Below are 11,587 nucleotides of genomic sequence, written 5' to 3' on the forward strand. Positions count from 1 at the left end.
CGTGTATCAGTGGCTCCATCACTGAAACCCATTTTATGAACCTCTCTTTCTGCTCATCAGCTAATGTGAAGAACGTTGGTGACTTTTACCTTCAGTTTTGTGCTATAGAGAGCAATTTGCAAAAGACAGAGGCAATTTCTTGCATGCATATGTATTTTATTGAAGTTTTGTCACAGACTAATGCAATGTATCACAAATTTGTTAAGTGAAAGGAAAATGACGCATCATATCCAATATTTTTCAAATTAAATACGAAACTGTAGCAGCAATTTAACCAATCCCCATTAATTTGATACAAAAAATAATTCAAATTGGTTGGGTGATATCATACCTGTGTGTTTTACACTAAATTCAACTGTTCTATGAGTAGAAAAAGAGTTAAACAGACTCTTCTTGCACTTATAGGATTAGTGTCATTATTCATGTCCATAATGATTATGTGCAACTTTAAACCAGATCTCTAAATAAAACACAAAATGGCAGAGGATCATCATTCCCTGATCAGACTGTCTAGTCAATATCTGTTCTATACAGATGAAAAATAAAACAACAATTAAAAATCATACTACAGTAATGACAGCTTCATATTTTATGTATGTAGAAATATAAATGTAATGCCAACAAATTTGAGAAAACCTGACATGATAAAATACTTTTTGTCTTTCTTTTACCTAAACATTTTGTACTTTGTTATTTCTAAATAAATTGGTTTTCAAGTATGACTGAAATTTGTTGATGGCCCTGAAAACAAGAATCTACTCTACAGTTAAAAGCTGTTCTGTAAAGTAACTTGAACGCCTCTCTCTGCTCTTTTTATTTGATTATCAGACTCTCTGCAGTGACAAAGAAAGCGCAATGTTTGATTCATAATGCGTCCTCTTCTGAGTCTTGATTCTCGCTGCCTCTATCTTGGGGCTTTGACCATATTCAAAGGACAGGAAGTAGGCTGGCCATTGAACACCACTTTGCTTTACGTCAGCCGCCAGCTTCTCAGCTGGAGCACAGCTGTGGCCTCAGCCCCCTTTCTGAGTTCATGTGATGCTGTACATCACATGAACTCATGCTTCACATAGCCAGCTCATGCTTCACATATGGCCTGTCTGCTTCCTCCATGCTCTGCAGCCCACACCCAGTGTAATATTACCCTCACCCACACTGGAAGGAAAACACAGAGGGCTTTTAATTTAATGACCTCCTCCTCCCGTGTTCATGAGAGAGATTTAGATGGGTGTTTGTCCTTGCATTCACAGAACCCCTTTGCTCACCCAAAGGTATAATGAGGTTATTGCTTCTCCCAGCTTATTGCTTCTCTCGTTATTGTTTTACCCAACTCGTTTTTATTACAGCTCCGACAGAAACAGGACAGAATATTTTTGTGAGAAACCTCACTGTATAAAACTAGAAAACCTGCCTGCTGTTACACTGCAAATAACAGGAGACCAAAAACATTTAGGTATGACAACAAACACAGACAAAGATTGCTAAGTCTTTGTCAAACTACAATTTTGAACAGATTTTTGGGTATAGTTTATGAAAATATATGATTAGCCAGTAGTTGTGGTTGCTGACTCAAGTTATTGCCAAAACAACTGGGATGTTTTTGTGGAGCAGAGATACAGAAGCTGATCCTAGTTTTTAGGAAGATGATTTTTGCTGATTGAAGGGGAAAAGGAGGACAATACTGTAAGAAGACTGTAAGAAACTAGAGACAAGGGTGGAGGTTCACCTTCCAGCAGGACAACAACCTCAACCAATACAATAAATACAATGGAGTGATTTGGATTCATCAATTAGAACAATGCATTCAAAGTTCAAACCTAAATCCATGTTTTATGACATGCAAGTCTTATTTTATAAAACTGAGGTTGAGCTACATATAAAACGACTACGGGCAAACATGTCTGTATCTAGGCATCCAAAGCTGGTTCTGCCATTAGACCTACAGTGTTACTTGCAGCAAAATATGAATAAAGGAAAAGGTGAACGAGTTCTAAAAGTAATTAGAACTTTTCAGATTACCACCTGCAAAGAAAATGAAGAATGTTTCATTTTTCACAGAATTATATGTTGCTTCAAGTTGATCAATTCCCTAAAAATAGGAAAAAATTTTTTAGAAGACACTTAATACGACATAAAAACCTACACATAGAACCTCCTGTACTGTCTTAATTAAAAGCTTTGAGTCTTTTGTCTCACGTTTGAAAACATATCCTAGCAAAGCTTCACAATGCACTTTTTCTAACTTTCTGTAGCAACTAATGCTGCTGCAGCTACCGGAAGGCTGACATCAAATAGACATTTGTTTCTAGTTATGTCATATTTTTCCTATTTCTGTCCTTATTAATTACTAAACACACCTTTACCAGCATCTCTACTTTATAAAAAACACAATACCAAAGGATTCTTGATGCTAATTGGTTGTAGTTTCCACTGCAACAACCAAAGTGTCTCTACTTTGCAAGAAAGTGAAAATGAATAATTTTGACAAAAGAAAAAACAAAAAAAACTTTGCACTTTTGCATTAATGTAATTATAAATAACTTGACATTAGGCATCATTTATTTATTTTCAATATTATTAATAATTTTACTTAATTGATGTGGGCCCACTGCTGGTGTTATCAGCCAGTTTATTTGTAAATTCAACAGCAATGTCTTTAATTGGATAGTTTGTCTCTTGATCTAACAAAAAGCTTCGAGGTCATGTTCCTTGTAGTTTTCTTTTATATCAACTGGTATCCCGTGTCTCTCTCTGCGTTTGATGATGGGGTATTTCTATTCTGTGGGGGCTGTGAGCTCAGCGAGTTTTTTTCTATCTGCATAATCCCCTCACTCCACGCGCCAGCATATAAAAGCTACAGTGGGGCCCCTGTACTCCCACACTGACCACCAGCCCACTCCTTTACTCACACACTGCCACAGGTAAGACAGTGATCAACACCCCGCAGAAAAGAAAAGAAAGGAGGGAGAAAGAGTCCAGATGTTTATGCTCATGGGAGTCAGAATTATAAAATAATATTAATTAATGTGATCTTATAATGGAAAAATCCAGCATTATTAATGAAAAATATCATGGCTTGCTCATAAAGAATATGGCAGGTTTTAAAATCAAATTTTGTGCTGGCACATGGTGAGAAAGCATTTTCAGTAGCCAGTGAACGGATCCATACTGTTAAACTGAATTAATGTGAGTGATTTTCTGCAGCTCACTTTGTCTTTTGTGCTTGTTCATTGTTTGACTGCGGATAAAAGACATTGATTGTTTTGAGCTCCAACAAGTGATGAACAAGTGTGGCAAAGTTTGAACAGACTGATGGATCTTTTTGTACCATCTGTCGAAAAAAAGCTCAGACTTTGCTTTGCGTTGCTTTTGTTCTGTTGTGCAAGTTAAATGTTTGCTAAAGTGGGACTCTGTGGTCTCATCTCAGGTGACCAAGCTTTTATTACTCCGCTCAAAGACAGAGAGAAAAAAGGGATTTAAAAATGTACCAGACAGGGTAACAGCAACAACCCTTAGGAATTACATATAAAAAACACTGAGAAAAAAGGGAAAAAAACTATATTAAAAAAGAAAATTAAGCAAAGCAAAATGAAAAAGTACATTTTGATTCATTTTACATATCTGAACAGGAGCAGGAAGAAGCTTGTTCACATTAAATCTGATCCTTTGTCTATAAGGTAACGGTTATATTCTTAAGCAATATTAATGACAAAATCTGATTTATCAAGAAAAAGCAAGTGGCAGAGATATTTAGTGCATTGTAAATTATGTCAATGTTGTGAAAGTATCTTAAATTGTAATCTCCTTCTTTGCAGAAAGCATGTTTTAAAGTTTAACTTATTGTTTGTTCTGAACAAAATCTGTGCTGTTTCAAATTTCACTAAATCAAGAAGTATATTTAGATTTTAAGGAATAAAAGCAAAAAATGTGGTCCCTACCACCAAATATGTAAATAGATTTAATTGCTTATATTTTGAAAAAAAAACAACAAAGTTTTGGACTTTTGTCGATTTAAGACTAAAAGTTTATTATGTTTTTAAATTATTATATTAGAACATGGAAAAAAATCAACCAAATTAAATAGTTTACTTTAATTGTTTCTACGTATCTCTGGGATGTGTGACTTCAAAATTATTGAGTGTTTGCCAGTGGTTGGTAACTTTTAAAATGTTGAAACTATACCTTTATCACAAATCTTTTCTTCTTCTGGTTTTAAGTCATGTCTGCTGGAGGAGAGCAACCCAAGTCCCAGCCTGATGGGAAGGCAGCTCAGAGCAAGATGGCTGAGATGGGCATGATGTCCTACAAGGTAGGAAGAGTACACCCACGCATCTACAGCAGATTTTCAAACATTTCCAGCTACTCTGCCTTGCTGTCTTTGTTAAACAGACAGTGTGAAGCGGCTGGCCTAACAGTTTACTCTCTGAGCTCTCACCTGCTGCTCCCTCCTGCTGGTTTTTAAAGCTCCTTGAGTAGGTGGTCGAATGCTACAAATGGCTGAAAAATACTCCAGGAGGCCAGTCAGTGCTTTCCAGAACAACATGGGCTCCTCACAATCACCTCTACCCTACACCCATTATTAGGAAAGTTTTCTCCATCTCAGTCTAACCAGTTCCTTTCTCCTCGCTCTGTGTTGATCAGATGTGCGTATACGACCAGGAGAACTTCCAGGGCCGCTGCATTGAGATCACCGCCGAGTGCGTGAACGTGTGTGAAATGGGAATGGACAGGGTGCGCTCCCTGCGCGTCTGCTGTGGGCCGTAAGTACCGCGACTTCCGCACGCCCACGGGTTTAAGCACGGCACACAGAGACCCCACTTCTCTGAGCATACAGCAGGTGATTTTACTGATGTGCCTCTCCATTATGGGACACTTTGCTCTTTTAGGCAGTCAGGGGAGGCTTTTATCCTCAGCGATTTGCACAGAGTGCAGAAGGAGAGTGAGCTTTAGTTTTCCAGATAGCATCTGACTTTGACCAGAGCTGGGCAGCAGCTTTCCTCTGCTTATACACTAACCAAGAAACTGCAGTTGCCGTGTGAGCAGAATGAAAGACAAAAGCACGAAAACAGACAATAACAGAAAAAAGAGCATCATTATACAACTAATTTTTCCACTAAATCCCCAAAGAAGCATCTCAGGCCAGCATATGTCAATAATCAGTTTTGAGAAGGAGTCGACAAGCAGAAGAGCGAGATCAAAGGCTAAGCAACGCTCTCGCGAAGGGTAATCAATGCTGCTCTCTGAGTTTAATAACTGAAAGGCTTCCATAATCAGAGATTCAATGCACATCTTTCGTCTTAGTGCATTTTATTCCATTCCTCAGATTTGTGGGCTTTGAACAGATGAACTTCTGTGGTGAAATGTTCATCCTGGAAAAGGGCGAGTACCCCCGCTGGGATTCATGGAGCAACTGCCAGAAGAACGATTACCTTCTGTCCTTCAGGCCTGTGCGGATGGTGAGCTCTGCTATGCTGTCACTTGTGAATGGAGCTTGCTCTCTTCTAGTTTTCCTCTTCATTTCTTTTTTTGGTTTTGCTCATCCAACACGTTGCAGGATCCTGAGAAACACAAGATCTGTTTATACGAGGTCGGAGAATACAAAGGCCGTAAGATGGAGATCATGGATGATGATGTTCCCAGCCTGCCTGCCTACGGTTTCACCGACAGAGTGGGAAGCATCTTGGTCAGCTGTGGGACGTGAGCATCTTAAAGTTATTTTACCTTCGTGGAAATGCTTCCTTTTAGGTTGACCTCATGTTTCCAACCATCAACGGTTCAGATGTAATAAGATCTACCTGCTTGATTTTTGCCTCAGGTTTAACAAACAAGTTTTTTTTCTGAATTTATTGAAGAGTATTTATACTATTTATGGCATGTTAAAAAAACATCAGATCTCATTGACCACAACACTCTTAGATGTGGATGTAATGACTGTGGGAAGAAGACACAGCAATAACCTTTAGGAGTACAGTGTTTACAAAAAAGTCAGAAGTAGAGCAAAAGCTGTAAAAAGCTCTTTATAAGGAAATTGTATTTTCCACAGAAGCATGACAGCTTTTCCTCCAGGCTGCTACGTCAAAGAGCTCAACATGAACTGGTCACTTAACTCCTTTGCCTTTTTCTACCTTTAGTTTTCATTTATCGCAACTAAAAAAGTGATGTTTGCCACAGAGTGTGATTTTTGGATGTATACTGTAGTCAGACTGGCCACATTTATTTAAGTTGATTCCAGGAAGGCTGGAGACCAAAGTTGTTCTCTTTAATTCTGTCTTCAACATCTTTCTGACATGCTGGATTTGGAAATGTTGACAGACTTTTGCTTTTTCCAAGGAATACTCACAGAGACAAGTAATTAATACAGCTAACAATGCTAATCGGTATAATTCCTGATTGGGGAATGATCACCAATGTTATACAACATTGCATTCTGGGTGCTTAGTTGCTGCTCATCAGCTCCACTAAACAATGCCGCACATAGATGACTGTTTCAGATTAAGAGAAATAGTCAAACTTATGGATGTTTTCTGTATAATAATTTTTCTCAGTTTATCTTCTCAGTAGTTTTTCATCACTTTACGGATAAATGTTGACCCAGTGGTGATTCCTGCATGAATAGAGCCCTAGGCAAGCCTCTGTTTTTAAGCTTGCATCCTCAGATGCAAACAAACCCAATTTGTAATCACTGTAGAATATCTCGGTCCTGATTTATCTTGTTCATATGTTGTGTTTTTCATGGTTCAATGTTAGTAATCCAAAAGGGCCTATAAAGTATGGAAATGTCTCATTTTGTCTTTCATAAACGTTTACATTTATGGTTTGTAAATCTCAAACTAAGAATCTCTGTTCAGTGTAGATTAATCAGATTCAGGACTTACAGATTCACTTATTTAATATTTCAGATTTACAGACAGAGATAATCAAATTCAATCCATATTACTGGAAAAAATAAAAATAACCCTTTAGCTTTGCAGTACGTATTAGAGTTCAAATTAGATACCAATTACAGTGCCTTTAGCATGCTACAATGAACAACCAATTTTCTTCACACTCATGTAACCGCTGGTGTATTACTGGGTAGGGAGTCATATTGCTCATATGAAAACAGACACTGAGTTGGTCAGAGGAGAAAACAGTAATGCTTCTGTGGAGGACTGTCTTTTCTTCACCACCAGAAGCGCCATAGCGAAGAGCCGTTCTGTAGCTAATGAGGCGCACTTGTTGCAAATGCTGGCGATAAAGTTTTGCTGGTTAAATTAAAAATAACAAATCTAAGCCAGGATTCCTCTACATATCTGGTATCTCATCGACAATGCTAGGATCATCTCACATAAATCTTTACTTGATGTTTAAGTGTGGATTTGCCACACTCCTACACAGCAGTTGCAACAACTAGAGGAGCCACCAAAGGACAAGTGAACTGAAAAGTGGCTTGTTAAAGCTTGCAGTCATTTTTGAAGTTCGTCGAAGCTGTTATTCTGATTTTATAATTACGTAAACGCTGATTCATCCAGGAAACCTCCTACTAGAAGAAGTTAAAGACCTTTGCAGTATCTTTGCAATTTGTTTATATATACATCAGTCTCCAAGGGAAGAAAGTTTGAAGTCACATAAGCTATTTAACATATGTTATTTTTAAGTCATTGCTTATTTGAAACAAAGGCAGCCATTAGCATGTGCAAACAGACACTTAGCAGTGCTATCATGTGATTTGTGAAGTACTGGAGGCTGCAGCTTTGACAAAACAAGGAGGCAACTTCTGCTCTCCATCCCCACTCAAGCTGTCAGGTCTCATGATGCTAGCTGAATCGTTTATTCGGGGTACACATTGGATAGAAAATTTGAAAATTTAACACAAAAAAGAGACGTCTCTTCCACAAAATCAAATTTTGTCAGGAATCACATCATGCTTCTAAAGCATAAAAAGTTTACAGGAGATTCGAAAAAAAAGTTAGATTAATTTAATGTGTTTTATGGCAAAATGAAAAGATTAATTTTTCTTTTACGTTTTAAAGCTTGGGTTTCAAACTGCATTCCTCGAGGGCCAGAGTCTTGCAACTTTAGATGTCACTCTGCTTCAGCACTCCTGGATCCAACCTGAACTCTTTACCAGAGCTCTGCAGAGCTTGACTGCATGGAAGTGAGGCAGTTTCACCATGTAATCCAAGCTTGCAGGACAAGGGACACATCAAAAAGACTGCAGTTTGAAATCACCGTTTTAAAGGAAAGACCATCAACCGTTTGAAAAAAGAAAATTAATACATTTCTTGGTTAGAATATTCAAAATGTTTTGGAAAGTGTCTATTGACATACAACTTACTAACTTTTTGGTTGTACTGAAAATGAAAGAAAAAAGAATATTTGCTAAAATCAGCCTTTTCTATATAAAGGTGTTTGTATTGTTGGCCATTGCTATTGAAAGTCCTACAGAACCACATGTTGTCCCAGAGCCACAAGTTACAAAACCTTCTTTTTTATACAGGACTCCCTCTTGAGGGAAAGTTTAATAGATGTTACTTCTACGAATAACATCTACAAGCTGAATTTGCTTCTAACTCTGAGGTGTCATGAAAAATGTCTAAATCTGGTATTTATGTCACCAGGACACAATGACGTTGATATCAAGTTCTTCTTTTTGCGTCACTGCATCCTCTATTGTGAATTTGATATTCACAGCATAAGGTGGAAATTGCACAAGTCTCACCTTTGTGGCTTGAGATCTTATTTAACTTATCTAACAAGTACATATAAGCAGTGCTTTGCAGTGTTTGTATGCCCGACTGAGGCTGCAGCCCAACTACCACACAGACGTTTTCAGCATTTGCATCTTCCAGTCGGCAGATCATACATATTTCAGCAGGGCTGTCAAAAAACATTGCACTCTGATTCTGAAACTACTGCGTCAAAAAAAGTCAGCGCCTGCGTGCCGCTGAGTGTGTCAGACGGTTTTCATATCCGTGACGTCATTCTCATAGAGGCAGAAACAGCTTTCTAATCACCAACTCTCAGAGCTGTCTGAGAGAGAGAGACAGAGAGAGAGAGAGAGAGAGAGAGAGAGAGAGAGAGAGAGCAGGAATAGAGACTTTTTCCATCAGCAGCTTGCTGAGGGTGTCGTGGACGTCAGCAGCTCTGCGTCCCTGGATGTGTTCATAGAGGTGTGGTTGCAAACAAAGCTTCTTCTCTGCTGTGATTACTTTGTTCTCAGTGCTGTGAACCCGTGGAAACAAACAGCTGGGTAACAGACCCGGCTGTGTCTGAAAGCCTGACGGCATAACAAAATAGATCAATGTGTTTTTTATCTGAGAGATTGTTTACCCACTATGATTTCTCTGCATCTGTCTCTGAACAGATTTTATGTACATTTCTCACTTATCTCTCACTCATCTTTCACCCTTCTGTTTGCCTTTACTTGTAAGCAAAATGAATGAATCATTTTCATTGCAACTTTGGAGCTGTTCATGCCATGCTTCCTCTTTCCCTCCCCAGCTGGGTGGGGTACCAGTTCCCCGGGTACCGGGGCTGCCAGTACCTGCTGGAGAAGGGTGACTACAGGCATTTCAATGAATTCGGCGCTCCCTGCCCTCAGATGCAGTCCATCAGACGCATCCGCGACATGCAGTGGCACCCACATGGCTGCTACACCACGTCCTCCAAGTGAAGCTCGGTGAGGGTGAGGAAAAGAAGAAGTGGGGGAGAGGTGGAGGTCTGGAGAGGTGAAGGGGGGAGAGCAACGAAGGACAGGAGGAAAGAGAGGGTGTGCTGATGCTTCCTTCGTTCTCGGTGGTTCAGTGTGCAGAGTAGAGGGAATACGGTAGGGAGTTATTTATAGTTGCAATTTGGAAAACAGTGGAGAGTTACAGGAAGTTGTAGAGGAGATAATTACAAGAACCACTGGGACTATATCTGGTTAGAGAAACTCTTTACTTTTCTCTGCCTCTCTCCCAGTCTCTGTCATGCCCTGCCTTTCCCACATCCCTCTTCCTCCCCCTTCATGTTCCACATTTCACCCACATCAGCCCTCACCCAACCTATCACAGCCTGAGTAAGGGAGGGCAGGAGTTTGGATTTGTTTCATGTTTGTGTGACGGACAAAGGAAGATCGAGTAAATAAAGATGGGAAAACTCTGAAAATTCACTGCTCCCATCCTGCTGCTACATCAGCCCTAACTCCAATAAAGTTACTCTCCTTCTAATTCTTTTGATTTGTCTTACTTAGCCAGTGTGCTAGAGATATATTTTAACTCAAGGAGACGATGATGGACACCTAAGAATAAGTCAACCAGCTTGCAATATCCCTCCATCATGCATTTATTTAATTTTTTTCCCCCTGAAAGACAGAGTCTTCTGCTAGAGTTATCAATCTCTTGTTTGCCGCTGAGTTTAAAGTTCTTCTTGTTGTACTAGTTACATTTTTGGAATGAACAGTGCTGCAGAGATTCTGGTATTTATAATGCATATCCACCTTAAACTGCTCCATAATTTTATCCCAGATCTGCCTGCTGTAATCCTTTGTATTTTTGATGGTGTGTAAACATCACAAGCAGCCCGATTAAATCACAGTTGTGTTTATCGTTTAGTTGACTTCAAAAAGCATTTTAGTATCAAACGCTTAATAAGTTTTGTTAACTGATTTAACTATGATGTTTTGATGACTAAATGTGATCAAGTGGTTTTCTTTCCTCAGCAATAGATTTTCATGAATAAATTTTTCTGCATGTTATTTATGTTTCTGACCACATTTAATCAAGTAATGCTGGTTGCCATATAAAATCACGGCCTTTTGTTGAAAGAAATGACCATTATTATCTCCGTAGAGCTTCAAAGCATCTTTTTGTTCATTGCTTAGGTTTGTTCCTCAAGTTTGCTCTCATTATATTTCAGATTAAGAAGTTGCTGAGCAGAGCAGGAAATATTTTGCTTAAAGTCCACAATATGTTCATAGCAACAGGTAAAAGCTGAAGTCATTCGATTTCATTATGAACAATGTATCTTCATCCATCCATTTTCTTTACACCCTTGTCCCTAGTGGGGTCGGGACGGGTGCTAGCGCCTATTTCATGACATTTTGGGCGAGAGGCGAGGTACACCCTGGACAGGTCGCCAGTCTGTCGCAGGGCAACACAGAGACACACAGGACAAAAAACACGCCCACCTAAGGAGAATTTAGAAAAAACAATTAACCTGACATGCTTGCTTTTATACTGTGGGAGGAAGCCGGAGTACCCGGAGAGAACCCACGCATGCACAGGGAGAACATGCAAACTCCATGCAGAAAGACCCTGAGCTGGGAATCAAACCCAGGACCTTCTTGCTGCAAAGCAACAGTGCTACCAACTGCGCCACTGTGCAGCCCAACACAGTGAAAAATTCAACTTTTCAGATGAAAAGTTGAATTTTTTTCCCCACATTTTGTTAGGTTACAGCATTATTGTATTAAATTAATCTCTTTCCTCAAAATTCTATTTCCACGACAAAAGTGTGGAAAAATATTCTTGCAAATGTATTGAAAATAGAAAATCACAAGGCAGTGAGATTCTGAAAACATATTTACATGTGTATTCACATGTATGGGGCTCAGAACTTCGTGGCA

The 11,587-nt window shown here is 39.1% G+C and overlaps 1 protein-coding gene across 1 annotated transcript; it reads left to right on the top strand.

The window, feature by feature from the left end:
- Window positions 1-2,883: 2,883 nt before the first annotated feature.
- On the top strand, window positions 2,884-10,717 carry LOC102236841 (beta-crystallin B1-like). Its single transcript, XM_005803014.2, has 6 exons — window positions 2,884-2,921; window positions 4,218-4,309; window positions 4,642-4,760; window positions 5,324-5,456; window positions 5,555-5,697; window positions 9,484-10,717. The coding sequence occupies exons 2-6, from the start codon at window positions 4,220-4,222 to the stop codon at window positions 9,653-9,655; spliced, it is 657 nt and encodes a 218-aa protein (XP_005803071.1). The 5' UTR covers window positions 2,884-2,921; window positions 4,218-4,219; the 3' UTR covers window positions 9,656-10,717.
- Window positions 10,718-11,587: the final 870 nt, after the last annotated feature.

This window comes from Xiphophorus maculatus, chromosome 5 (assembly GCF_002775205.1).
Source record: "Xiphophorus maculatus strain JP 163 A chromosome 5, X_maculatus-5.0-male, whole genome shotgun sequence".
Taxonomy (NCBI): Eukaryota; Metazoa; Chordata; class Actinopteri; order Cyprinodontiformes; family Poeciliidae; genus Xiphophorus; species Xiphophorus maculatus.